General features: G+C 52.0%; 1 protein-coding gene across 1 annotated transcript in view; it reads left to right on the top strand.

The window, feature by feature from the left end:
- ITGA3 (integrin subunit alpha 3) overlaps positions 1-27,264 on the top strand; it is a 67,718-nt gene that overhangs the window by 31,175 nt on the left and 9,279 nt on the right. The window contains exons 4-25 of the mRNA XM_027767347.1: positions 3,577-3,704; positions 4,012-4,091; positions 7,318-7,567; positions 9,187-9,273; positions 9,653-9,860; positions 10,309-10,505; positions 12,708-12,796; positions 12,934-13,070; positions 13,217-13,303; positions 14,741-14,808; positions 14,881-15,017; positions 15,591-15,740; positions 15,819-15,916; positions 16,219-16,366; positions 16,587-16,655; positions 17,203-17,282; positions 17,363-17,440; positions 18,223-18,325; positions 18,561-18,743; positions 18,948-19,070; positions 19,745-19,858; positions 21,340-21,438. Coding sequence (XP_027623148.1) covers positions 3,577-3,704; positions 4,012-4,091; positions 7,318-7,567; positions 9,187-9,273; positions 9,653-9,860; positions 10,309-10,505; positions 12,708-12,796; positions 12,934-13,070; positions 13,217-13,303; positions 14,741-14,808; positions 14,881-15,017; positions 15,591-15,740; positions 15,819-15,916; positions 16,219-16,366; positions 16,587-16,655; positions 17,203-17,282; positions 17,363-17,440; positions 18,223-18,325; positions 18,561-18,743; positions 18,948-19,070; positions 19,745-19,858; positions 21,340-21,438 — 2,713 coding nt within the window. The remainder of the gene's footprint in view (positions 1-3,576; positions 3,705-4,011; positions 4,092-7,317; positions 7,568-9,186; positions 9,274-9,652; positions 9,861-10,308; positions 10,506-12,707; positions 12,797-12,933; positions 13,071-13,216; positions 13,304-14,740; positions 14,809-14,880; positions 15,018-15,590; positions 15,741-15,818; positions 15,917-16,218; positions 16,367-16,586; positions 16,656-17,202; positions 17,283-17,362; positions 17,441-18,222; positions 18,326-18,560; positions 18,744-18,947; positions 19,071-19,744; positions 19,859-21,339; positions 21,439-27,264) is intronic.

The raw sequence follows: 27,264 nt of genomic DNA on the forward strand, positions 1-27,264 counted from the left end.
GGGTGGGCAGCGTAAGGAGGAGTAGAGGGTAGAGGAAGGACAGGGAGGGCCGCCGTTTCAGCTACTGTCAGAGCAGGCTCTGGGGAGATGGCTAATTCAGGCAGCAGGGCTGGCCCAGTGCCAGCATCCAGGCATCAGAGAGCTGCCCCCACCCCACCCCAGGGCGCAGGCTAAGACAGCCTTCCCCTCCCCTGTTTCCTAGCCTGTGGTAGGAGGGGGACCCACGTGGCTAGTATCCCAGAAGTCAAACACGGGGTGCCTGATGGTCTGAGTGCTAGATGCTCTTCCCCCACCCCAGGAAACCTTCCCACAGGAGCTACCCCAGCACCTCTGAAGTGAGTCTGGGAAGTTGAACCTTCTGGGCTGTTTCTTTGAGCATCATCCCACTCCTGGGCAGCCTCTTCTCTTTGGGGTGAGCCAGCCTGGTGCCCTGAACTCTCCTGGGCCCATTCTCCAGCATTCACTGATATTGCTGGTCTCAATGTGGCTGTTCCATTAGTTCGGAACTACTCCAGGAGTAGCGATGGGGCTGGGATGAGAAAAAGCTTTTCCGGAACATGGAGCTCAAAGACTTCCCCCGAGGCCAGGAGGGGTTGTCTGGCTGGAGCCAAACGAGAAGGCGAGGAAGCAGCTGTTTGAAAGCCCATGAGAGGTCATTTCACCTCCTCAGAGAGCCTGCGGGGCTCCCTGCTCCCCCCTACTTCTCTTACTCCCATCTCCTGTCATTCTTGCTCTCAGAGCTGCATCTAGGCATCCCTCCACACAGTTCCCCACCTCTGGCTGACTGAGAGGGAGGGTTTGTGGAGGTTTCCCGGAAGGGGTAGCTCTTTGACTGATCTAGATAGACCCAATAGCAAGTAGCCGCAGAGATGCTCATTGGCATGGTAATTTTCACTTGTTCTGCATGTCCGTTAGGGCCCACCCACCCTCTGGAGTCTCCGGTTCCTGCCGTACACACCTGGCTGTGTGCTGGCAGAAGCTAGACCTGACTCTGCACACCCGCCTTCCCCCTTCCATGTGTAGGCCTCTGGCTGCAGACCCATCGGATCCCAGGCTGGGAGCCAGAGGGCCTTAAAGGGCCTCTGAACAGGCCAAGAAGGAGCTAAAAATACTCTAGAAGGAGTTGGGGGGGCTCCCTGAGGAATCTCTGAGGAGGGAGGGGCCTGGGGTGTGGAGTTGGGTTTGGGCACAGGCTCCATCCTCTCCCCTCATCAGTGGGCTCAGGCTGGTTTAGCATGAGGGGTGAGAGGGTATGGGTGCTAAGGGGATTAGTTCATGCCTCCTAGCTCGCTCGTACCTCGGTACCTTGGGAGGCTAAGAGGAGGGCTCTCTCCGCCCCTACTAGCTGAGACCAGGGACCTGGGAGGGCCTGGAGAACCTGCTCTCTGCCACTTCCTGCCCCACAGCAGCAACAGGGCAACACTTCCATAATATTGCATTCCCCGGAATGCTGTCTGGACCCCTCTAAGGTCATTGTAGCCACCCCCAACCACCACCTCCAGCCAAATCTGAGCTCCCACCCTAGAATGACTCCAACTGCCAGAGTCCACCCCAACTTAGAGACTGCTGGACACCCTTAGGTCGTTGAAATGCTACTCGTGTCTTGTCCCCTGCTCCCGCTAGATAGCTGAAATGTTCTTTTCCCTCTTCTCTAGCTCCTAACCTGGGTCCCTGAATTTTCAGGGCCAGTCCCGACGCCACAGACGTCAGCAGTCGGCTTTGTAGTCAGAAGGCACTTCTGCAGAATGAGCCCCTCTCCCACTCCGGAGGTCAACAGGACAGCCGGACAGCCTCGGTCCCTATTTTACAGATAAGGCACTCAAGGCTCAGACAGACACAGGAAACCATCCCTGAGGCAGAACAAATCCTAGAACCAGGCCCTCAGGCTCCCAGGCTGAGATGTTCCTTTCCCAATGTCCTTTCAACTGCTGGACACGCCAGGGGGCAGATAGCCATGGCTGGTCAGGCGGTGGGCTCACCGAAGCACCCTCCCCAGCCCAGAGAAAGGTGACTAACAGCCTGTCTACCACACTGTCCCCTGGCAGCCTCCAGCCGTCACTCTTAACATTACTAGGCTTGCGAAAGCTTCACCCCAGCTCCCAACAAGTCCCTGGGGCGGGGTGAGCTGCAGATGTAGGGTGCAGGTAGAGGGCCCGCCCATCTCAGCACCCCAGGGGCGAGGTGAGCTGCAGATGTGAGGTGCAGGCAGAGGGCCCGCCCTTCTCAGCACCCCAGGCAGTGCATTCCTGACTCCCAGTGGGCGGAGGTACCCCAGGCCCCAGCATGCCCAGGCCCTGCCCTGCCCACTCCCCACAGCCCTCAGTCACAGGTCCCAGGCACAGGCTGCAGGTGGGAGTTTGCCTGGTACTTCCAGAATGGCAGGAGGCCCAGAGCCCAAGCTCCAAGTTGGGAGCGTCAGGGTGAGAGCGTTGCTGGTGCCAAACAGCCGGGCACCGAGGAAGTGCCTGCCACCCAGGAGGCTGGGTCTGTCAAGACTGAGGAGGGGTCCTAGTAAACATTGGGAGGGAGAAGGCACAATGGATCTGTGTTCTCAAATCGGGGTGCACCCAAATTCTACCAGTCTGTGGGGGGACTGAGGAAGGTGCCTCTAACAAATACCCCAGGGATCTCTGACGCTGCTTGTCTAAGTACTGTTTGGTAAGAGAGTATTTGAAGGCTGATTCCTGCCCCCCTGCGTCCCAGTCACCCCTCTGGTATGAGGTGGGTTAGCAGAGAACTGGCTGTCAGTATTTCCAAAGATGGTGTGGGCAGGCTTGAGTGTAAAGCGGTGGTTGTCGACCAGTCCCACTGTCCGAAGTGTCAGGGCAGCCCCCTCCCTATCCTGGTGCTCTGTCAAGCCTGGGGTGGAGAGGATGGTGGACGTCGTTAGGTCACCTGGAGGCTCCGAGATCTAAGTCCTTAGGTGGTTTCAAGGAGAAAGACCCAGGCTTCGGACACCCACCCCACACCCTCCTGGAATTTGGACCCTGTGCCAGGATTCCTCCAGTCTTACTCTCTTCCGGTCTACCTTCATCTCAGAGGCCAAAGCATTCCTTCCCAAACCCAGATCCGGCCATGTCACTCCCTTGCCTAAACCGCCCCCCGTGGCTCTCCCAAGGCCTTCCACCCTCCGCTCATCCCTCCCCGGATGTTGCTTGCTGGACTCTGGCTATGCCGCAGGCCTGGCAGGTCCCTGAGTCACCGGGCTTGCTCACGCTTCCCGGGCCCTGCCGCACTTTTGCCTAAAGTGCCCTCGCTTCCCTTCTCACCTGGCAAACCCAGGCATTGTCCTCAGAATCTGCCCCACCCCTCTCCGGCCTTCCTCACAGCCTCTCTGCTCGATCTGAGCTGGCTTGCTCCTGGTACTCCTCTCCCGAGGCATTTACTGCTGGCATTAGGTCCTTTGCTTGCCTCGTCCTCCACTGGGCTCTCCTAGAGGCGAGGCTGGGGTCTGTTCATCTCCCGACCCCCAGGCCTGGCAGGAGCGAGGCTCAGTACACATGTGCTGAATGGCAAGCTGTTTGAAGCCGGCCTTGAGGAGTCTGAGCCTGAGCCCACCTACCTCCCTGCCCCCAGGCTCCTGGCTGGTGCCCCCCGGGACCTCGCTATGCCTGATGGCCACACCAACCGGACCGGTGCTGTGTACCTGTGCCCACTCACTCCCCAAAAGGACGACTGCGAACGCATGGACATCACAGAGAAAAGTGAGGTCAAGGGGCTGGACCTGTGCAGGGCCAGGAGCCCCGGGGAGGGCAGCATGCAGAGTGCCCCAGAGGAGAGAAGGGGCCTGCCTGGTGATTTCTAGGTTTCTAGTTACTTCTTGTCCAGCTGGGAAGAGAGTGGAATGTGTGGGTCTGGCCGAGCTCCAAGTAATGGTGGGCTGGAGAACGGGAGTGGGGAGGCCTGTCCTGCTGAGGCAGAGGGTCCAGGAGGGCCCCACCCCTGCTGTCAGGAGACTTTGGGCCCTGGAGTATGGGGTGAGCTGGCTCATGATCTCTTCCATGCCCACAGGTAACCCTAACCATCACATTATTGAGGACATGTGGCTGGGAGTGACTGTGGCCAGTCAGGGCCCTGCAGGCAGAGTCCTGGTAAGTGGGCAGTCTGCATGGCTCCCCCTACCCTCCTTCGTCTCCCAGGAGCAGGGGAGAAGAGAGGAGGGCAGCGGAGAGGCCCTCCATGCGTGCATGTGCTGGGACCTTCGCACGTGTGTTCCCGTGGCTGCGTGTTTTCCCGGGCGAGCGTGTCGCTCTCTCCCTGCGCTCCTGTGGGGGGGTGGGTGTGCGTCTGGCACTCTTCCAAGGCCAGCACGGCCTGGTTCTGTGTGAATCACCCACTTCCTCTCTGCACCCACAACGGCTGCTCACCCCTCGTGGGAACCAGGCGAGGAGGAAAGGGCACAGAGAGCCCCAGGCGCTCCACGCTGGCCGGCACTCCTTCCTGGGAGACTGGCGACTGGAAGAGCCACAGTCTGCTGACCCCGGCTCACCCAGCTCAGGTCCGGGGGCCTTTCCCTGCCATCATTTGTCATTTCCTGCCCACTCTTCAATGCCAGCCTCTGGGGTCTCAATTTCTGAGTCCCTAATGGACATTTTTTTTTTCATGTTTTTAATGGATGTAAAATACACAGTGTGGAATGGACAGATTTTAAGTTTTAATGAAATTTTGACAAAAGTGTACACCTGTATAGCCACCTCCCATTAAAGGCATAGCATACTGGGACCAGCAGATGGGGTAATGATTACGTCTCTGGACTCCCACGTAGTCAACCACAGTTCTAGTCCTGGACCCAGAGACTTAAAAACTCATGCCAGGTGCATGTGTGTGCCTAAGATCCTGAGAGGAGAGTAGAGGAGAAGGGATTGTGGCATAGCCATCCCCCAGGGGGTGATTTCTTACTTTCTGTCTTTCTGTCTCTGTCTTTCTGGTGAGCACATGTGCCCTATAGCAAACTCTCTAAAACAAACAAACAAACAAACAAACAAAAATCTAAAACAGCATAGCATATTTATATCACTCCAGAAAGTTCCCTTGGGCCCACTTCTAATGCCCACCCCCATAGCCAACACTGCTGTGATTTCAGTCACCTTAGAACACTGTTCTAAGCTTCGAGTTTTCATCAAGTATGTGAATGCCTTTTGTTTTGTTTTAAGAGGTTTTGCCTTAGAGCACACACATTCACTGGAGAGAGAAACAGAGACAATGAGAGGGAATCATCCCCCAGGATGGATGGTCACACCGCAATCCCTTCTCCTCCGTTCTCCTCCCCGGATTTTGGGCATGTATGCACACATGCCCCGCATGATTTTCAAGCCATTGGGGCTGGGACTCGAACCGCAGTCGGCCATGTGGGAGTCTCGCGACGTAACTGCCATGCCCTCTGTTGGTCCCTGTGAATGCCTTTTCAAGACCCCTGTTGATGATGGCTGTGGGTCTAGGAGTCCATTTCAGCTGATTTTAAACCCTGGGTCATTTGGAAGGAGCTGAACGCTCACCTGTCCATCATTCACTCGGCAAACCTTTCGTGAGTACCTGCATTGAGCGAACACTAGAAATTTAGCCGTAGCTCAGCACAGTCTGGGGTGCCACGCTCACAAAGCTTGCAGCTGGAAAGAGGCAGAAAGAGCAAGAAAAGAAGAGCCGGGTCTATTGTGGATTTTGCCTGGCTTCAGGCTGCTTTACAAATGACCTATTTTGATCTAGTGATTTGCCAGAAAAACATGTATCAAATATCTACAACGGGTCTGCAGAGGCTGGGCACGGCATAGTGCTCAAGAGCTCAGGCTTTGAGCGCTGGGGCACCCCCTCCTACGAGCCTCATGGGAGACCAGAGTTCAGTTCCCAGCCCAACCTAAAGGCTGGGTGCAGTGTTGTGCTCCTGTAATCACGGTGACTTGGGGGGCTGTGGTAGGAGGACCACAACCTTGAGGCTGGCCCGAGCAACGTAGTGAGACCCTGCCTAAAATAAAATGAAGAAGAACTGGGCGTGGTGGTGCGGGCCCGTGGTTAAGGTGCTAGATCCCACATAGTCAACTCCACAGTTTGAGTCCTGGACCTAGCAATTTGAAAATCACTCCAGGTGCACGTATGTGCATGCCCAAAATCCCAAGAGGAGAATTAAGGAGAAATTAAGGAGAAAAGGGACTGTGGCCTGGCCATCCCCCCAGGAGGTGATTTCTCACTTTCCCTCTCTCTGGAGCATACATGCCCTCTGGCAAAAAAAAAAAAAAAACTAAAAAATTAAAATAAAATAAATTTAAAAAGAGCTTAGGCATAGAGCCAGACAGGCTCAGGTTTGAGTACTCTCTGCTTCTCTCTAGATGTGAGCTTAAGTAGATTCAGAGCTCTCTGTGCCTCAGTTTTTTTTTATCTAAAATGGGGGAAACTGTTCCTATATCTTAGGGTTGTTATTAGGCCAAGTTAATATGTGAACTTAGAACTGTGCCCACAATCTCGTAAGGACTCGGCAAGGGTTAGCTGCTACTGTGATTATTAGTGTCATTATTACTTTAACTTTTTTTTTTTTTTTTGAGAGGTTTTTGCTATAGGGCGTGTGCACTCACCAGAAAGACAGAGACAGACAGAGAGACAGAAAACAAGAAATCACCCCCCAGAGGGGATGGCCACGCCATAATCCCTTCTCCTTCATTCTCCTCCCGGGATCTTGGGCATGCACGCATATGCACCCGGCGTGAGTTTAAGCCACCGGGTCCGGGACTCAAACCACTATATGGTTTGAGTTGACTATATGGGAGTCCAGCGACACAGCCATTACATCCACTGCTGGTCCCTTATTTTAACATTTTTAAAATTCATTTACTTCTGTCTTAAGCAAGAGAGACAAAGGGAGAGAGAGAGAAGCAGAGATAGAGAGACAGACCTCCAACAGGGTCTCAATGCGTGGTCTGCCCCCAGCCTCAGCCAAGACGGTCTTGGTATGCAAACTTGGAACCTTTCCATGTGGGTCAGCCTCACGGAGTGTCCTGTTTTCCCATGTGCCACCATCCAGACCCCTACTGTTATTATTTTAATAATGGTCCCTTTGCTAACAGGACAGAGAAACAAGTCCCTAACCTCTCGATAGATAGCTCCTTTTAGACCCGAGAGACCGGACCCTGCCTGCCCTCTTCCTTCCCCTTCAGAACAGAGTTCTGAATTCTGGGAAGGAGATGCCGGTTTAAGTATCACCGTGGGAAGGAAGAATAGCCAGGAGACCCCCTTTAGCCCTCCTTCTGCAAGGCCAGATGGGCACAGGCAGAGGAGCCAGCCAGCCCTTGGTGCCTGCGATGGGCTGAGGCTGTGTGTGTTGGCCCGCAGGTCTGTGCCCACCGCTACACCCAGGTGCTGTGGTCGGGGTCGGAGGACCAGCGGCGCATGGTGGGCAAGTGCTACGTGCGGGGCAACGACCTAGAGCTGGACCCCAGTGATGACTGGCAGACCTACCACAACGAGATGTGCAACAGCAACACTGACTACCTAGAGACGGGCATGTGCCAGCTCGGCACCAGTGGCGGCTTCACCCAGAACACCGTGTACTTCGGGGCCCCCGGTGCCTACAACTGGAAAGGTGGGCACCATGGAGAAGAGAGGAGGAGCAGAGACCACCCATCCCCAGCTGGCCACTAGGAGAGCCAGCTCAGATCCTCCACACTAGGTCATGGAAGAGATAGGACCCTTTAGGACCAGCCAATGGCATGGTGATTAGGTGCTGGACTCCCACATGGTCAACCAAGGTTTGAGTCCTGGACCCGGTGGCTTGCTTTCGCACACTCTCTCTTCTCCCTCTCTGTCTCTTTCTGGTGAGTACACGTGCCCTATAGCAAAGTAAAAATAATAATAATAACAAATTAAAATAATGATTTTTTAAGAATGATTTAACTTTATTTATTTATTTATTTTATTTAAATTTGACCAGAGAGGGACAGAGTGAGAGAGAGAAAATGAGAGAGCTGCTGCCAGGTCCGAGACTCGAATCACGGTCAGCCATGTGGGAGTCCGGCGCCCTTAACCACCATGCCACTGCTGGACCCAAATTAAAATAATTCTAAAAAAGAAGATAGGATCTCCATGCCAATATCAGCAACCGCGCTGACCTCATACTAATTTAAAGGACTTAATACATGCGAGGGGCTTTACACGTGACCTCAAGTGGTCTGAAAATACTCTCATGAGTATTTTACCCATTTTACAGAAAGGAAAACCGAGGCTCAGAGAAGCAAATTGCCCAAGGCCACCAATCGGTTCTGAAACTGATTAGAATACGAGTCCATTGGATTCCAGGTTAACCATTTAAAAACTTTCGAAAAGAGTTCTCATCCCATTTCCCAGTGTTAACAGTCCACCACGGATCCTCCCAGGCTTATTTTAGAATATGCAATCACTAAAAAAACACACGCACGCAAATAGAACGGCACTAAACACACTATTCTGGTACTTTCTCTTTTCACATGGCGTTCTTTCATGCCGCTACATATACGGTGATCTTTGTAGGGGCTACAGAGTGCTCCCTCGGATCCAGCCCATGCTCGTAACTGCCATCCCACACAGCCTGCCAGGTGTCCGATGGCCCACACTCCCTCCATCGCCTCTCTTCATCACAGACATTGTCTTAACAGCGACCCCCTCCCCTTACCACACCGTTACTGCTGCACAGTCACCTGCAGAGGGAGCCCCCAGTCTCTGCCTCCTGACTGACAGGTAGCTTGGGGCATGGTGACAGCTCTGGGCTGGCCTAAGGCAGAGGCCTCTGCCCTTCCTCAGGGGCAACCTCTCACCCCTAGTCCTTTAGGACTTTGGCAGCCCTGGGGACAGGTGGGTTTGAGGGCAGGACCTCAAAGGAATAGTGGTGCAGTCTGACCTCAATGTCGAGAGTCAGGACCTGTGGCCTAGGACATGGCCAGTATCTGGGAGCCAGGATGGCTTCCTTCCATCCATGTCTCTCCCCCTCGCTTCCCACGGGGCTCTAAGCAAGTCAGTTTCCTTGACTGAGCCTCATTTTTCTCATCCGCAAAATGGGGCCATCATTCCACCTCTCAGGACTGTTAAATGAAGGAAGAAGCTAGCAAACGGCAAAGTACTCACAGATAAAAGGAGTTATTATTATCCTGTGGGGGTGGCCTGGACATGGTGGCAGAAGTGGGGGCTAACTTATACTCTCCCACTCCCCCTCTCCAAATCCTTGTGCAGGAAACAGCTACATGATTCAACGGAAGGACTGGGATTTGTCTGAGTACAGCTACAAGGACCCGGAAGACCAAGGCAACCTCTATATTGGTGAGTCCAGTTATGGCGGCCCGTTGGGTGATGGGGAACAGTCAGTCCTTGGCACACTGGCCTTCGCACGCTCAGTGCCTGGTGGAAGAGTGAGACCAGGGTGCAGGTGTGACTCGTGCCATGTAGCTCAACTCGCATGCATTTATTGAGCACCGCCTATATGCAGGCCCTGTTCCAAGCTCCTCCCCTCACGGAATTCACAGGCCAATGTGAGGCAGAACTGGGGCTGTTCCGGGGTGTGGCTCCTGGAGATGCTGGGTCTACTTTCTTTCCTAACTTGGAGTAGAGGATAACGGGGGCAGGAGGGGTGGCAGGATGGGGCCAGAGAAGGAGACAAAATTTACTGAGGTCTTGATGGACCACTTTCCCCCGCTCCCAGGGTACACGGTGCAGGTGGGCAGCGCCATCCTGCACCCCAAGGACATCACCATTGTGACAGGCGCCCCACGGCACCGACACGTGGGTGCTGTCTTCTTGCTGAGCCAGGAGGCAGGTGGAGACCTGAGGCGGAGGCAGGTGCTGGAGGGCACGCAGGTGGGCGCCTATTTTGGCAGTGCCATTGCCCTCGCAGACCTGAACAATGACGGGTGAGAATCTGGGGACATCTCCGGGGCCAGGGAGAGGGAAGGGGAAGGTGGGCTTGCCTCATCCAGGTCTGGGAAATGGGGGTTTTAGAGTAGCACACTTGGCTTGCGTGGTGTTTGCAGGGATTCGCAGCCAGGCTTTATGGGAGTCTGGTCATTTGCATGTTGTTTGCATGACACCTGCCCTCGCTGGTCTGTGCCTGCTGTTTGTGCAGCTCCAGTGGAAGCAGGCTTCTTGGGTATGATCTGTGCCTGCAAGGCTTCTCTGTGACACTTGTGTTCTGTTTAGTGGGCCATATTGGCATGTCCTTGTCCTTCCTGTGACCTGTGGCCATAAGTGTTATTTGCACAGCCATGCACTCTGACCCAATTGTGCCCATTAGACAAGAGTTACGCTGTGTAATCGAGGCCCTCAGACTCCCAGCAAGCCCCTTCCTTCTCTCCCCTGCAGGTGGCAGGACCTGTTGGTGGGCGCTCCCTACTACTTTGAGCGAAAGGAGGAGGTAGGGGGTGCCATCTATGTCTTCATGAACCAGGCAGGCACCTCCTTCCCTGCCCACCCCTCCCTCCTTCTTCACGGTCCCAGTCGCTCTGCCTTTGGCTTCTCCGTGGCCAGCATTGGTGACATCAACCAGGATGGATTCCAGGGTATGCCAGCACCCCTCCCCCAGCACCCCCACTGACTGAGTGCCAACTGTATGCCAGGCTTGTCAGGGCCCGCGGAGGAGGCCGGATGGGGCCAGGCCTGGGGAACTCAGAGCAGGACTGGAAGGCGCAGCAGGACTCGGGGACCTCCTGGAGGGGCAGACATGCTCTGGGCAGCGAGGTTGGGCTGGGTGCACAGCAGAGAGGAACAGAAAGGAGTGAGTGTGGGAACCTGTGCCGTGTGCCCAGAGGCAGGACTCACACCCTCATCGCGTCACGTCAGAGCTGGCGAGTAGAGAAGGGAGGGGAGCCGCCCGTTCTGAAAGCCAGGCAGAGGAACTGGGGCTTTGTGTTTGGATAATGATGGGGGGTGGGGTAGGCATTCAGAGAAAGTTTTAGAGCACATAATTGTGAAAGATGATTCTGGAAGGGGTTGTGGGATGGAGGAGAGGGTAGCAAAGCTGAGGAGTTAAGCTCAAGAACGTGGGCTGGAGGGACCAGCAGTTGGCATAATGGCTATGTTGCTGGACTCCCATGTAGTCGACCGCGGTTCGAGTTCTGGACCCGGTGGCTTAAACTCACGCTGGGCGCGTGTGCTTGCGTTCCCAAGATCCCAGAGGAGAATGGAGGAGAAGGGATTGCGGTGTGGCCATTCCCCTTGGGGGGTGATTTCTCGCTTTCTGTCTTTCTGTCTCTCTCTGTCTGTCTGTCTGGGACAGTGGCACAATGGTATAGTGCAGTGCTCCGTGAGGCTGACCCACATGGGAGGGCTCCAGAGTCCCATCTAAGACCACCCTCTGCCATGATCTGGGGCTGGCTAAGGCTGGGGGTGGATCATGACACTAAGACCCCATTGGGGTGCTGTCTCTCTCTTTCTCTCTCTGAGTCTCTGTTTCTCTCTCATTCATGGAAGAAATTTTTTTTTTCATTTTAGAGAGATTTTTGCTATAGGGAACATGCCCTCACTGGAGAGACAGAGACAGACAGAGAGACAGAAAGCAAGAAATCACCCCCTGGGGGATGAGCACACCCTAATCCCTTGTCCTCCAGTCTCCTCTCAGGATTTTGGGCACGCGTGCATATCCACCCGGTGTGAGTTTCCAGCCACAGGTCCAGGACTCTAACCGCAGTCAGCCATATCAGTCCAATGACATAATCACTACGCCATCTGCTGGTCCCTGGAAGAAATTTTTAAAATTCAGGAATGAGGTATAAGGTGCAGTAGTTAAGTGCTGCCCATAGGGAACTGGATCCCACATGGCCAATTGCGATTCAAATCTTGGCCCTGGAGGCTTGAAAACCACACCAGGAGGGACCAATGGGTGGTGTGGTGGTTAAGGCAGCTGGATTCCACATGGCTGACTGCATGTTTCAAGTCTTGGACCAAGCAGCTTGAAAATCACGCTGGGTTTGTGCACGCATGCCCAAAATCCCAAGAGGAAAAGGAAGGAGAGAGAATTGTGGTATGGCCATCCCCTCTGGGGGTGGTTTCTCACTTTTCCTCTCTCTGGTGAATACACACACCCTATAGCAAAAACTAAAAGATCAGAAAAAAAGATAAGAAAATGACTGTGGTTTCTTTGTGGAAATGATGGTTAACATTTAAGAAGCCTTGGTAATTTAAGCAAAGTCTACTATAGCGTTAGGGTTAAAAGCCCAGCCCCTGGTGTTAGACGGACATGGATCAAATATCTTCTCTCTGCCCATCAGCTGCGTGACTCTGGGTTTTCTAGGTCTGGTTTGTTATCCATAAAGTGGGAACACTACCCCACAGCACTCCCGTGAGGATGAAGTGACATGAGTGCTTGCTAACTACCTGGCAGGTCTTTTTCTGACCCTGCTGGTGAACAGCATGGGCAGAGCCAGCGTGTCTAGGAAGGAGGTTAGTGGGCAAGATGGGAAGCTCTATAAGGCGAAAGTGCCAGGCCAGGGGTCAGGAATCTGGGGTATAGGCTGTCTGAGGCGTTAATTGTTGTGCAACTTTGGGAAAGTCCTGAAGTCCCGCTCCTGAACCTACTTTCCGCCTATGAAAGGAGGCAGCTGGGCCCCAGATGGTTCCAGAGCTGCCGAACTCTGCTCCTTCCCAGTGCTCTGCCTGGAAGGGCGAAGGCAATGGCATGCTGGGCCCTCTGGCCTGGAGATCTGGGTTAGGGAGGGGTGGGGCCTGGAGTTCCTCGCTGACACTGTCCTGCCTCTCTTCCCCAGACATTGCTGTGGGAGCCCCATTCGAGGGCTTGGGCAAAGTGTACATCTACCATAGCAGCTCCAGGGGGCTCCTCAGACAGCCCCAGCAGGTATGGACGGACAGGGACTGGGCTGCTGTCCCCACCCACCAAGGTGGGCTCTCCCTCCTCTCCTCACCCTGTTTTCCCTGGGCCCCACATCCCAGAGCCTATCCCAGGGCCTCTCCTCACACTTCCCCTGCCCCCAGGTGATCCACGCAGAGAAGCTGGGACTGCCAGGCTTGGCCACCTTCGGCTACTCCCTGAGTGGCCAGATGGATGTGGATGAGAACCTCTATCCAGACCTGCTCGTAGGGAGCCTGTCTGACCACATTGTGCTGTTGCGGTGAGCCGGGGAGACAGCTGACAGGGGCTTTCTCTCCTCCACCCCATCTGCATGGATCCCCACTCTGTCCCCTGAAGCTGGAGGCCTCGCCCTGGCCTGGGCTGGGCAGGAGGCACTGATCCCGCCTGTTTCTGTCATCTGTGCAGGGCCCGGCCTGTCATCAACATCCTCCACCGGACCTTGGTGGCTAGGCCAGCTGTGCTGGACCCTGCGCATTGCACAGCCACCTCCTGGTGAGACTCTTAGTCCCAATCCCCCCACCCACTCCTCCTCATGTCAGGGCTACCCCTCCTTTGATAACTCCTGATAGCCCACTTTTAGAGGTTTGATTCTTGGGGGTCAGTGTTACCTTCTCTACCCAACCTCATCAAAAAGCAAAATTTCTTGCAGAAGGTAGTGGGTGAATTGGAGACAGTCAAGTATAGCAGGAGTAGGTGCTCTGGACTGCCTGGTTCAAATCCCAGCTATGCTATTGCTGGGTAGGGGCAGGCCCTGAGGAGTGAGGTCCCAGAGGAAGGGGAAAGATTGATGTGGGGAAGGAGAGAGTAACCTTTAGCAAATTAGTAGTCTCAGATTCCACGACTATAAAATAAAATTTATAACCAATTCCCAGGGTTGTTATAATTAAATAATAATTTATCTCGGGACCAGCAGATGGTATAATAGTTATATGGCCGGACTCCCATGTAGTCAACTGCAAGTCGAGTCCTGGACCTGGTGGCTTAAAATACGCGCCTGGTGTGTGTGCATGCATGCCCAAAATCCCAAGAGGAAAATGGAGGAGAAGGGGTTGTGGCTTGGCCATCCCCCGAGGAGGTTGATTTCTCATTCTCTGTCTCTCTGTCTCCCTGGCGAGTGCACAAACCACTCTATAGCAAAAACCACTCTAAAATAGGGACCAGCAGATGGCGTAATGGCTACGTCACTGGACTCCCACATAGTCGAACATGGTTTGATTCCCAGACCCGGTAGCTTAAACTCACATGGGATGCATGTGCGTGCATGCCCAGGATCCTGAGAGGAGAATGGAGAAGGGATTGCAGCGTGGCCATCACCCCTGGGGGGGTGATTTCTCGCTCTCTCTTACTGTCTCGCTCTGTCTTTCTGGTGAGCACACATACCCTATAACAAAAAACTCTCAAAAAAGAAAAAAAAAACTCTCTAAAATAAATAATAAATTAATTAATAATTCATCTCATAATTAAATGAGATCATGTATAAGAAGTCCTCAGCACAGCATTTTATACACCCCAAGAGCTCAAAAAGACATTACTAAGAAAGTGACCATGGTGTTGGCCATGACCCCCAGGGTTTTGTGTGAATTGATTGGGGTACTAGGTCAGAGGCAAAGGGAAACAGCAGAAAGTGGGGCACAGGGCTGGGAAATCCGAATGGGGAGCAGGAGATCTGGGCCCAGGACAGGGCTGGACGCCCACTGACTGATGGCTTCACGTAAGTCCTTCTGCTCCCTCAGCCTCCATTTCCCCATGGGTGACCTCTACCCCTGTGTTCTATGGGAGGGAAGGGGCCAGAGACACCACAGACCCGCTCTGTGGATGCCCCAGCTCTGGCCCACCTCTCCCCAGAAGGGTGCAGTCTCTCTCTGCCCAGCGCAGGGGTGGAGAGCCCGGGCCCGGACATCTGTCCCACCGTGTGTGTCCCCCCAACAGCGTGCAGGTGGAGCTGTGCTTTGCTTACAACCAGAGTGCCGGGAACCCCAACTACAGGCGAAACATCAGTGAGTGCTGGGGTGCAGGGCAAGGGGGAGCAAGTCTCCCAGCCCCTTGCTGAGCGCTCTGTCTATTTGCAGCTCTGGCCTATACTCTGGAGGCCGACAGGGACCGCCGTCCACCCCGGCTCCGCTTTGCCCGCAGCCAGTCAGCTGTTCTCCATGGCTTCTTCTCCATGCCCGAGATGCGCTGCCAGACGCTGGAGCTTCTCCTGATGGTGAGAAAGGAACTAAGGGCAGGATGGGGGCTCCAGGGCCCCTGGAAGGGGTGTCCAGGCCTTCCCTTCCCCGTCAAGGGAGGGGAACTGGGCTATCCCCAGAGATGGAAGTTGGGGAAGTTGGAGGTCACATGCCTAGAGGAGGGTATAATGCACTGCACCTGGGAGAGGAGAGATTGACACCCTCAGGGTAGAGATGGGACCAAAGGGCATATCTCTAAAAAGAGCGGGGCATGGGAGCGCTTGGCTCAGCTCAGCTGTGGGAGGAAGGGGTCTCCAGGTAGGGGTCGAGCTCAGACCCTCTCTGGGACATCAAGATGAAAGAGAGTTCAATCTGGTGAGGTGGATGAAGGAAGGTTCAAATCCCCCAGAAGAACCTCTGGGGCAGAGGAATCCACCTCCTCTCTTGGAGGGTCGGGATGATAGGAAGTCTCAGTCTGGTGGTCAGAGGGGTGAGCCTAACTGGGGAATGGTCAACATAGAGGGGGCCCCAGCTCCTCCCTAGGGTTCAGGGTGAGGATTCAGCATGGATGGACAGTGCAGAGCTGGGCTGAGCTCACCCTCCTACTCCAGGACAACGTCCGAGACAAACTCCGCCCCATCATCATCTCCATGAACTACTCTTTACCTCTGCGGATGCCCGAGCGTCCCCGACTGGGGCTGCGATCCCTGGACGCCTACCCGGTCCTCAACCAGGCGCAGGCTCTGGAGAACCACACTGAGGTGGGTGGGGCTGGGAGGGCTTTGGGACAAGAAAGCTTTGTGGGTAGTGCAGCCCATCACGCCTCTGGCCACCTCCAGGTCCAGTTCCAGAAGGAGTGCGGGTCGGACAACAAGTGCGAAAGCAACCTGCAGATGCGGGCGGCCTTCCTGTCGGATCAGCTACAGAGGCTGAGCAGGTGGGGTCTGGGCTGCGCTGATTGGCCAAGGGTGGGACACCATCAGCCAACAGGATTTGGGGGGCGGAGCCTCATCGGCCAGGGGAGGAGCCTCTCCGAGAAGTGAGTCTGAAGGGTGGGCCTTTAATGGGACAGGTTGGGATGGCCAGAGAAGGGGCTTTCTCTTCCAGGTGAGATTAGAGGGCAGGCCCTGGCTGTCCCAGGAAGGGGCTTTCCTACAGTAGACCCGAGGGGCAGGGTCTAGTTGGTCTGGGGTGAACCCTGGGGGCGGGACTCCTAGTTTAATCCAAGGCTTCTCTCAGGCTCCACTATAACCGAGACATCCGGAAGCTGCACCTGAGTATCAACGTGACCAATACCCCGAGCCCGAAGCGAGCAGGGGAGGACGCGCACGAAGCACTGCTCACCCTGGTGCTGCCTCCCGCCCTGCTGTTCTCCTCAGTGCGCCCCGTAAGTGCTCGCCAGCCCGGCTCAGCCCAAGCTGGGCTCCGCTGCATATTCACATCCCATGGTGCCCGACCCATCCATGTGGAATCATTTTGCCACGTCCCCAGGGACTCAGGTCCTTAAGCCTCTAGGGTTTCTGAGACTACATCACGTGGGTGGGAGGTTTGGGGAGGGCAAGCCCTTCTCTGACCCTGCCCTGACCGTATTTGGCTTCTTTCCTCAGTCTGGGGCCTGCCATGCTAATGAGACCATCCTCTGCGAGCTGGGGAACCCCTTCAAAAGGAACCAGAAGGTGAGCACTGGCCACACCCTCTGGTCCTGGTGGCCTGGGGCTGCTCCTAGGATGCCCTCCTTAACTAGCTTGCTCCTACCTGCCAGCTTCCTGGGCTGCCTTGAGCCTGGGAGGCAGGGAGATCTGAGAGCTGGTAGAAGGATGCCCAGAGACACAGAAACCCGGGGCTGCCTAGGGAGCCAGGCACAAAGCTAGAGCAGAGGGAGGCGAGGAAGCTAAGGACAGGAGCCAGCCCTGTGCCAGCCCCAAGCCCGACTCTGTGCAGCTTTTCTGGATGACATTGTCACAATCTTCTGTTTGAAGAGGAAACACGGCTTAGAAAGCTCCAGTAACTGCTCAAGGTTGTGCAGCTCAAAGTAGCAGAGCGGTCCTCCAAGGGAGCACAGTGGGAAAGGGAGATGGCAAGGTGGGAGATCAAGAGCCCTTGCCCAGACTGGAGGAGGAGGTGGCCAGAGCACCAGCTCCTGGTGTAGTGCTCAGCCATCCCCACATGGCATTGCTCCTGCTGAGCCCCACGTGCCCTCTGCCTCCCTGCTCCTCGTGACAGATGGAACTGCTCATCGCCTTCGAGGTCACTGGGGTGACCCTGCACACAAAGGAACTGCAGGTGCAGCTGCAGCTCTCCACGTGAGTGGCCTCCTGGACCAGTCTGGACAGGGGCTGGGGAGCCCTGGGTCTCCTTCCAACTCCCTGTATCTCCTCCCCAGGTCAAGTCACCAGGACAACCTACAGCCCGTGACCCTGTCTCTGCTGGTGGACTATACACTCCAGGCCTCGCTCAGCATGTGGGTCCCACTCTCCTCCCCTCCCCACCCCCGCTGCCTGCCAGAGCTAGGGCCTGCCTGTCCCAAGGCACCTCCTCAGCTCCTCTGGGGTCCTCAGGGCTCCACTTCCTGGGTCATCCTTTCCCTTATCAACAATCACTGTTATTACATTCTGTGAAGCAGGTGGAACTGGGGAATTGGCAGCCCTGGGGCTAAGGTGTTGGTCCCTACTGTTTCTTTTCTTTCTTTTTTTTGGAGAGTTATTTTTTTTTTGTTTTTTTTTTTTGCTATAGGGCGCATGCGCTCACCAGACAAACAGAGACAGACAGAGACAGAGAGACAGAAAGGCAGAAATCACCCCCCAGGGGAGATGGCCACCCCGCAGTCCCTTCTCCTCCTTTCTTCTCTTGGGATCTTGGGCATGCATGCACACACCCCTGGCGTGAGTTTTAAGCCATCGGGTCTGGGACGCTAACCATGGTCAACTACATGGGAGTCCAGCGACATAGCCATTATGCTAACTGCTGGTCCCCTACTGTTTCTTGAGAGCTCACTGTGCTATGGGTGTTTCATGCACCATCTCATCAACCTCTCACAATGGCCCTATGATGCAGCAGCTATTAGGAAGTCCAGTGTACAGATGAGGAAACAGGCTCCGAGAAGCCACGCAGCTGGCAAATGGCAGGGCTGCATTTTATAGCCAGGTGTCAGAGGAGCTGTGTGTAGTTAACCAGCCTCCACATCCTGCTCCCAGGGCCCTGGCCTTCTGCCACCCATGGCTCCAACATCTTTCTCATCCCTAGGTTGAGTCACCAGCTACAAAGCTTCTTTGGGGGGACAGTGATGGGCGAGTCTGGCATGAAGACTGTGGAGGATGTGGGAAGTTCCCTCAAGTATGAGTTCCAGGTGAGGAGACCTCTGGGATTCTGGGCTTGGATGTCTAGGAAGGGCAATGGGTTTTGAGGTTTTGTTTTGTTTTGCTGGAGTCTAGGGTCTGAGAATGGGAGGGTTGGGAGTTGGAGAGAAGGAGGTGGTTTTCCAGGAGGTGATGACCGTGTGCTCACTCTTAGGGTTGGGAGTTGGAGCGATGGAGGTGGTTTTCCAGGAGGTGATGACCATGTGCTCACTCTTGTGCTCACAGGTGGGCCCAATGGGGGAGGGGCTGACAGCCCTGGGGACCCTGGTCCTAGGTCTGGATTGGCCCTATGAAGTCGCCAATGGCAAGTGGCTGCTGTACCCTACGGAGATCACCATCCATGGCAATGGGTCCTGGCCCTGCCTGCCACCTGGAGACCTTGTCAACCCTCTCAACCTCACTTTCTCAGTAAGGACATGCTCAGGGACCTTTCATTTGCATCTCATTTGCATCTCATTTGCATGCTGCAGGGCAGAAGGGCCAGTGTCTTGCCCTGCCTCCCCTCATACCCCTCTTTTGGGGGTCTGACTCTCTCCTTGCCCTTTCCTTCTCTTCTCCTACTCCTCCCACTCTTCCTCTGCCCTCCCAGCAAATCTCTTCTCCCCTCTTCAGGACCCTGGGGACAGGCCACCAACTCCACAGCGCAGGCGACGAGAGCTGGACCCAGGGGGAGACCAGGGCCCCCCACCTATCACTCTGGCCGCTGCAAAAAAAGCCAAGTCTGAGACCGTGCTGGTGAGTGACCAGGGCAGAGTTGGAGAGGATGGTGCCTACTCCACCTCAGGGTACCTGGGCACCAGGGGCACAGGAAGCAAGGGAAATAGGTACCACTCACCGGGAGGTGCCAATCTGATGAGGTAATGGGGCCCCTGCCCTCAGAGCATGCCCCACTCTGATCGGAGCAGCCAAGACAGGGGACCAGGAGGAGATCCTGGCTCTGTTCCAACCTGCTGAGAGTTACAGCTGCTCAAAGCCTTGAAACTGGCTGGGAGAAAGGAGGGACAGGAGGAAACATGGCCATCCTGGGCAGTGTGTTGTGCCCTCTGTATTTAGGGAGGGAGGGAGGACTGGTTCTGGGAAGCATGTTGTGCCCTGGCTGGTGGAGAGGTAAGAGGTGACGTCCCAGGGGCAGAGAGCTGGCATGCACAGAGGCTCAGTGTGAGCGCATTGAGAAGGGGGATCAGATTCTGTGTTAACCTGTGTTCCTAGCATGATATGAGCTTGGCCTAAAGAATGTGTCTCAGACATATGTGTGGGGCTTTGGGCAATGTGCGTGAGTGAAGGGATGAGGTCAGGTGCTTTGGGGTGACCCAGGGGTGGGGCAAAGCCTGGGAGGAGTCACAGGTCAGAGGTGAAGAAGAATCTGGAGACCTAGATTGCCTCATGTCTGTGTTCCCTGCACACCTCAGACTTGTGTCAATGGCCGTGCCCGCTGTGTGTGGCTGGAGTGCCCCATTCCTGATGCCCCCATCATCACCAATGTGACCGTGAAGGCACGAGTGTGGAATAGCACCTTCATCGAGGTCAGTGCTGGGTCTAGAGATGGGGAGAGCAGCAGGGAGAGGGCGAGGCCGGGTCACAGCAGTACCCTTGTGCGCGCGTGTGTGTGTGTGTATAAGAGAGACAGCATCGTGTTTCATGCACAGTGGTGCACCTGTCACTGCGTACCTGTCACTGCTGTGTTGTGTGTCTGAGTGTGGATGTGTATGTCATATGATCTCCAGCCAAAATGACCTTCTCACCTGTGCCTATTATTCTGTCATGTGCCCATTGCCTTCTTCCCTCCATGCCTTTGCCCATGCCGTGCCGCTTCCCACAATGCCCTGTGCCCCTCTCCTACCTCTGTACATGAACTCCTATTCAGCCTTCAAGGTCCTATCGTCAGATGCATCACTGTCCATAAAGTCTTTTCTGAGTTTTCCAGCTGAAAATGATCTTTCCCCCAGACACCCACAGAACTTTCTAGGTGGCTGCAGGTGCCACACTTCTCATGCACAGCCTGGGTTGCAGCCTCTCACATGCCAGCTTTCTCATGCCACTTAGACGTTTTCCGTAAATGGGTAGAAACTGTTTCAGCTCTGTAGGCCCTATGGGTTCTGTTGCAACTACTTAATTCTGCCGTGCAGCACAAAAGCTGCAGTAGACAAATGAATGAGCGGGGCTCTAGGCCAAAGACACTTTATTTACAAAAGCAGGTGTGCCCAGATTTAGCCTCCCCCTCCCCCCCGGCCTGACCTAGACAGTGACCTTCATTGTCTCTGCCATCCCAGCAACCTGCACAGGACTCCACGCACAAGTTAATGAGCCAATGAGTCAATATGTGCCCTGGTGGTAGGGAGAGGCCTGGTTGGTGGGTTCTTTGGACTCTGCTAACAAGTGCTGCCTGGTGGGAGGGTGATGGGGATAGGGTGTGTTTCAGCCTGCTTTTTTGTCCGTAACAATGGCATGACACACTGGGTCATTTATAAAAAATAAAGGCTAGGGACCAGCAGGTGGCATGGTGGTTAAGGTGTTGGAATTCCCACATGGCTGACCGTGGTTCAAGTCCTGGACTTGGCGGCTTGCTTTCTCATTCTTCCTCTCTGTCTTTCTCTGGCAAAATTCATGTGAAGATAATAATAATAAGTAAATAAAATAATTCTAAAAATAAATAAATAAATAAAGGTTTATTTCGCTCATGCTTTTGGAGGGCCAAGTTCAAGGGGGCACACTTGGCTAGGGTCTGCTTGTCAGTGGGGACTCTGCAGGGTCCCAAGGCAGAAGTATCACATGGCAAGAGCTTGTTGTGTTTGTGTCCATGTCACCCTCTCATTCCCTTTCCTTATAAACCTGCCAGGACCCAATTATGGGGCCCCGCCCTGACCCTCTTAATCCCATCACAACCCAATTTCAACTCCTATTTCTGAGGACACATTCAACCACAGCAGGGTGCTTGGGGTCAGGAGGGAGACTCAGAGGGGCTTCAGCTCTTTTGTTTACTGACCCACCCTCTTTTCCTCTCCAGGATTACAGAGACTTTGACCGGGTCAGGGTAGATGGCTGGGCTACCCTGTTCCTCCGAACCAGCGTGCCTACCATCAACATGGAGAACAAGACCGCATGGGTGAGTGAGCACGTGGACTGGGGCACTAGTCTCGGGCAGGATGTGGGTACGCAGGACACCTTTTAAGAGGACAGTGACACCCTTTGGCCCCATGGTTCTCTATCTTGGCAGCATGTCAGAATCATCTGGAAGACTTCTGGTGTTTAGACCATACCCCAGGGCAATGAAACCTGAGTCCCTGGGAGGGCACCCTAGTACTGGTATGTTGTAAAGTACCCCAGGTGATTATAATGTGTAGCCGGGGTGAGAACCGCTGGGTATGCTTTTCTGATATACATCACGACTTCGTAAAGCATAGGGCTGGAATTCTCTCTCTAGTTTCTAGCTGAGGAAACAGGCCGAGAGAAGTTGAGTGGCCTGCCCATAGCAGTACAGCTGGTCAGGGTTTGGCACCTGGGTCTCCTGATTTTCTTACCCCCTGTCACATCCACTGTGGACACGTGAGCTTCTGGCCACGGGCAATACAGAGAGAACAGCAAGATAAGAAGGAAAACAGGGCTTTACCCACGAGAACCCGATGAGTGTTTGCAGATGATGGGATTGCCTACGTGACAGAAAAGAGAAGTAACTGAAATGCAATTAGACACAGAGAATTCAGAAAGTTCAGGAGCTCAAAACAAGGTCACAATATCAAGACTGATTCCTATATGCTAGCAAGAACCAATCACTCTGTTCCTCTCTGGTCAAGTTAAAATCAATAAATAAATAAAGTTAAATAAAATAATTATTAAAAGAAAAAAAAAAAAAGAATGGGGGCCAGCAGGTGGCATAATGGTTAACGGCTTTGGATTCCCACATGGCCAACTGTGGTTCGAGGCCTGGACCTGGAAACTTGCTTTCTCACTTTCCCTCTCTCTCTTTCTCTCTTGCTCTATCCTTCTCTGATCAAATTAAAATAAATAAAGTTAAATAAAATCATTCTTTTTTTTAAAAAAAGAAAGAAAAACATGCTGGATGTGTGTGTGTGTGTGTGTGTGTGTGTGTGTGTTGTGTGTGTGCCCCAAATCCCAACAGGATGGAGAAATGGAGGACAAGGATTATGGTGTGGCCATGCTCCATTGGAGGGTGTTTTATCCCTCTCCCTCCCTCTTTCTCTCTCTTCCCAAAAAGTGCATGTTCTATCTGGCACATCTAAAAATATACACATATGTAATATACATAGCAACAAATATACAAATAAAACTTTAATAGTAGACCAGAAAAAATGATCATGAAGCTGTCAGATCTTCCCCAATTATTCCAGTCCTGGTAGGAGTCAGGAACCTTGAAAATTACTGTCCAAATTTGATTCTGAGTTATAGCTAGAAAAACCAATAGGGCAACATTGCTAACAATTTATTATAATAAGGATATAAATAGAGATGTGTTGGAGACATGTACAGGGAGATGATGGAGGGCTGGTTAAATACATTATTGTAGATTGCCTAAGGTAAATTAGTATAATATAGAAGAGGGGGAGGAAAGGCCAGAAAGATAATGGAATTGAGGAGAAATGTAGTCCATGATACAGGTGGCCTCTCCCCCCGCCCTCAGTTTGCTAGTGCTCGCCAGAGAGAGAAAGAAAGAGAGAAAAAGTGGGAAATCACCCCCAGAGGAGATGGCCATGCTGCAATCCCTTCTCCTCCATTCTCTTCCTGGGATTTTGGGCACGCGCACACACACACCCAACATGTTTTCAAGCTGCCGAGTCTGGACTCAAACCATGACATCAGCCATGTGCGATCCAGCACATGTGGGATCTGTGCCACCGGCAGGACCCAGGGGGCTTTTTTTTTTTTTTTTAAATGTTTTTGCCATAGAGTATCTGTGCTTACTGAAGAGTGACAGTGAAAGGGACAGTGAGAAACCCCCCAGAGGGGACAGCCATGCCACAATCCCTTCTCTAGTCTCCTCCTGGGGTTTTAGACATGCACACACATGCACCGGGTGTGATTTTCAAGCAACCAGGTCTGGGACTCGAACCTCAGTCAGCCAGGTAGGAATCTAGCACCATACCAACTTCAGGTTTCCCCAAGTGGCATTTTTAAAAAATATTTTTCTTTATTCATGATATAGCATGTGTGCACACATTTAAGTGAGAAAGAGGGGAGCAATCCCCTTCCTCCAGCCCTCCAGCCTGTTGTATCTTGGGGCCTCTGGTGTGCCTGGCATGTTCCAGGCCAACTAGGCCAGGGATTTGAACTGTGGTTGCCATAGGGGATCCGGCTTCCCAAGGGCAGCACATTTTTTTCGTGCCACAGAGCTGGCCGATCTGGCATTTTTAACCAATGGCGAAAGGAAGATGACTAAATAGTGTTGGGAGGAGGCTAGCAGGTGAAGTGGTAGTTGAGGAACTGGACTCCCACATGGCCAACTGTGGTTCGAATCCTGGACTGGGAGGCTTGCTTTCTCACTTTCTCTCTCTCTCTGGTGAGGACATGTGCCCTGAAGCAAATTAAATAATAATAATAATAATAATAATAATAATAATAAATAAAATTAAATAAATAATTCTTTTTAAAAAATTAGTGTTGGAAGAACACATTTAAACCAGATAGACAAACTTCTACCTCATCCATAAGCAAAATACATTTGGTGTAGATGAAATGTTTTAATGTAGGAATTAAAATCAAGTATGCCAGAATTAAGCTTAACAGTAATCTTTAATTATACAGAAAGTAAGTTCTTTTGTCACACCTAGAAGTCACAAAGGAAAATGTTGACAAATTAGGTCATAAGAAGATTTAAATCTACTTAACAGCAAAAGAAATGGTGGAGAAACTAAAAGGGCAAATACTATATTGCTTCTTATTTATTTATTTATATTTATTTAGTTTTAGAGATTTTTGCTACAGGGCTCATGCGCTCACTAGAGAGACAGAGACAGAAAGTGAGAAATCACTTCCCAGGGAGGATGGCCACACCAAAATCTCTTCTCCTCCATTCTTCTTTCAGGATCTTGGGCACGCACGCACATGTGCCCAGCGTGAGTTTCAAGCCTCCAGGTCCAGGACTCAAACTGCAGTCAACTGTGCGGGAGTCCAGCAACGTAACCATTATACCACCTGCTGGTCCCACTATGTAGCTTTTTAAAAAAGTGTATGGTGGAACCAGCAGATGGCATAATGGTTGCTTTGCTGGATTCCTGCACAGTTGACCATGGTTCGAGTCCCAGACCTGGAGGCTTGAAACTCATGCCGGGCACCTGTGCATAAATGCCCAAGATCTCAAGAGGAGAAGTGATTGTGGCATGCACATCCCATGGGGGATGGTTTCTTGCTTTCTGTCTCTCTGTCTCTCTGGCAAACACACACACCCTAGAGCAAAAATCTCTCTCAAAAAATAGTGTACAGCATATATGACAGAGTATTGATACATATTTTAAATATATAAAGATGAGTATAAACAGGTAGTGTGCATAGGGTGAGATACTAATGCTCCTCAACTCAAGATGAGGTTGTGTCCTGATAAACCCATGATAGATTGAAAACACCATCAGGGAAAAATGTTTTCAATACATTTACCCTGCCCCACATCATAGCTTAGTCTAACCCAACTTAAACATGCTCAGAACACTTACGGTAGCCTACCCTTCGGCAAAATCATCTAACACGAAACTTATTTTATAATAAGGTATGAAATAGTTCATGTAACTTACTAAATACCAAATTGAAAGTGAAAACAGAATGGTTGATAGATCCCCACAGAACAATTTCTACTGAATACATATAATTTTTGCAGCATCATAAAAAAAATCATTAAGTTAAACCACTGTTAAGTCAAGGACCGTCTGTACAAATGTTTAATTTAATAATAAATGAAAATAACAGCAACAAGATATTTTTTTCCCCATGAGACTGGAAAATTTTTAAAAGAATAATGCAGACCAGCAGGTGGATCCCAACTGGCCAACTTCATGGTTCCAGTCTTGGACCCAGTGGTTTGAAAATCATGCTGGGCTGGGGGCCAGCAGGCAATGTAGTGGTTAAGGCATTAGACTCCCACATGGCCAACTAAGGTTCAAGTCTCAGACTTGGTAGCTTGAAACTCACGCTGGGCACATGTGTGCACGCCCAAAATCCTGAGAGGAGAATCGAGAAGGAATTGTGATGTGGCCATCCCTCTGGGGAATGATTTCTCACTTTCTGTATCTCTGTCAAGTGTGCACACCCTATACCAAAAGTCTATTTTAAAAAATTATTTAATTTTATTTATTCATTTATTTTTAATTTGATCAGAGGGAGAAAGAGGGAAAGTGAGAAAACAGGCCACCAGGTCCAGGTCCGGGAGTCAAACCATGGTCAACCATGTAGGAGTATCCAGCGCCTTAATCACCACGCCACCTGCTGGTCCCCCCAAAAGTCTATTAAGAAGAAAGAAAGAAGAAGAAGAAAAGGGAAGAGGGAGGAGGGGGAGGGAGAGAGAGGGAGAGAGGGAGAAAGGAAGGATGGATGTAAGGAAGCAAAGAGGGAGAGAAAAAAAGGAAAAGAAGAGAAGAGAAAAGAAAGAAAAGAAGAGAAAGAAAAAGAGAAAGCATTCTGGGTGCGTGTGTGTGCGTGCCTAAAATCCTGAGAGGAGAATGCAGGAAAAGGGATGATGGCGTGGCCTTCCTTTCCAGGCAGTGATTTCTCCCTCTCCCTCTCACTGTTTCTCTGTTTCTTCTGGGGAGCACACGTGCCCTATGGCAAAAATCTAAAAAAAAAAAAAAAATAGAATAATAATAAGAAGAATGCTATTTGGTGCTGATGAAGTGGCAGGAACTGCTATTGATTGGAGTATAAATTAGTGGATTCTTTTTTGGAGATGAATTTGTCAATATCTATTAAATTTTAAATGCCATTATCTTTTGACCCAGCACATGCTAATATATCTTAAGGAGCTAAAAGGACAAGTATGCAAAGATAAGTTTACGGGGCTATTTTAAGGCATTGTTTATAATGGCAGAAAGTTGGAAACGAACTGAATGTCCTTTGATAGGAAATTGGTCCAATAAATTATGCTACATTTCCAACTATGCCTGTGTAGTCATGGAGCGCTTGGGCGGATCTTTATCAATTTACACGGGGGGATGACGATTTTCAGTGAAAAAGAACAAGCACTTTGGAGGAGTGTGTGCAGATCCCATTTAGGTGGATTATAGTTATTAAAAATAAGGAAAGACAGGGCCAGCAGGTGGCGTGGTGGTTAAGGTGCTGGACATCCTCACATAGCTGACCATGGTTTGAGTCTTGGACTTGGTGGCTTGCTTTCTCACTTCTCTCTGTGTGTCTGTCTTCCTCTGGTCAAATTAAAATAAATGAATGAATAAATAAAATTAAATAAATAATTCATTTTTAAAAATGTGGAAAGACAGTCACCAAATTATGAAAAGGGATTCAGAGAGATAATGGAGATAGTTATTTCTAAAGAGTAAAATTACTGGGACTCCTTAATTTACATCATCTGTATTTTTTAATTTTTGGAGAGATTTTTGCTATAGGGCACATGTACTCATTAAGAGACAGAGACATAGAAAGTGAAAAACACCCCCTAGAGGATGTTAACGCTGCAATCCCCTCTCCTCCAGTATGCCCCTGGGATTTTGGGCATGCATGCACATGTGCCAATGTGAGTTTCAAGCCGCCAGGTCTGGGACTTGAACTGTGGTTGATCATGTGGGAGTCCAGTGCCCCAACCCAATCAAACTTTGTTTTGTTTTCTAAGAAAGATTTTTGCTATAGGGTGCATGTACTCACCAGAGACAAAGAGAGAGACAGAGAGAGCGAGAAAGCCACCCATGTGGGAGTCCAGCACCTTAACCACTATACCACCTTCTGGTCTCTCAAAATAATTTTTTTTTTTGAGAGG

Source organism: Tupaia chinensis, unplaced genomic scaffold (assembly GCF_000334495.1).
Source record: "Tupaia chinensis unplaced genomic scaffold, TupChi_1.0 Scaffold144171_2, whole genome shotgun sequence".
NCBI lineage: Eukaryota > Metazoa > Chordata > Mammalia > Scandentia > Tupaiidae > Tupaia > Tupaia belangeri.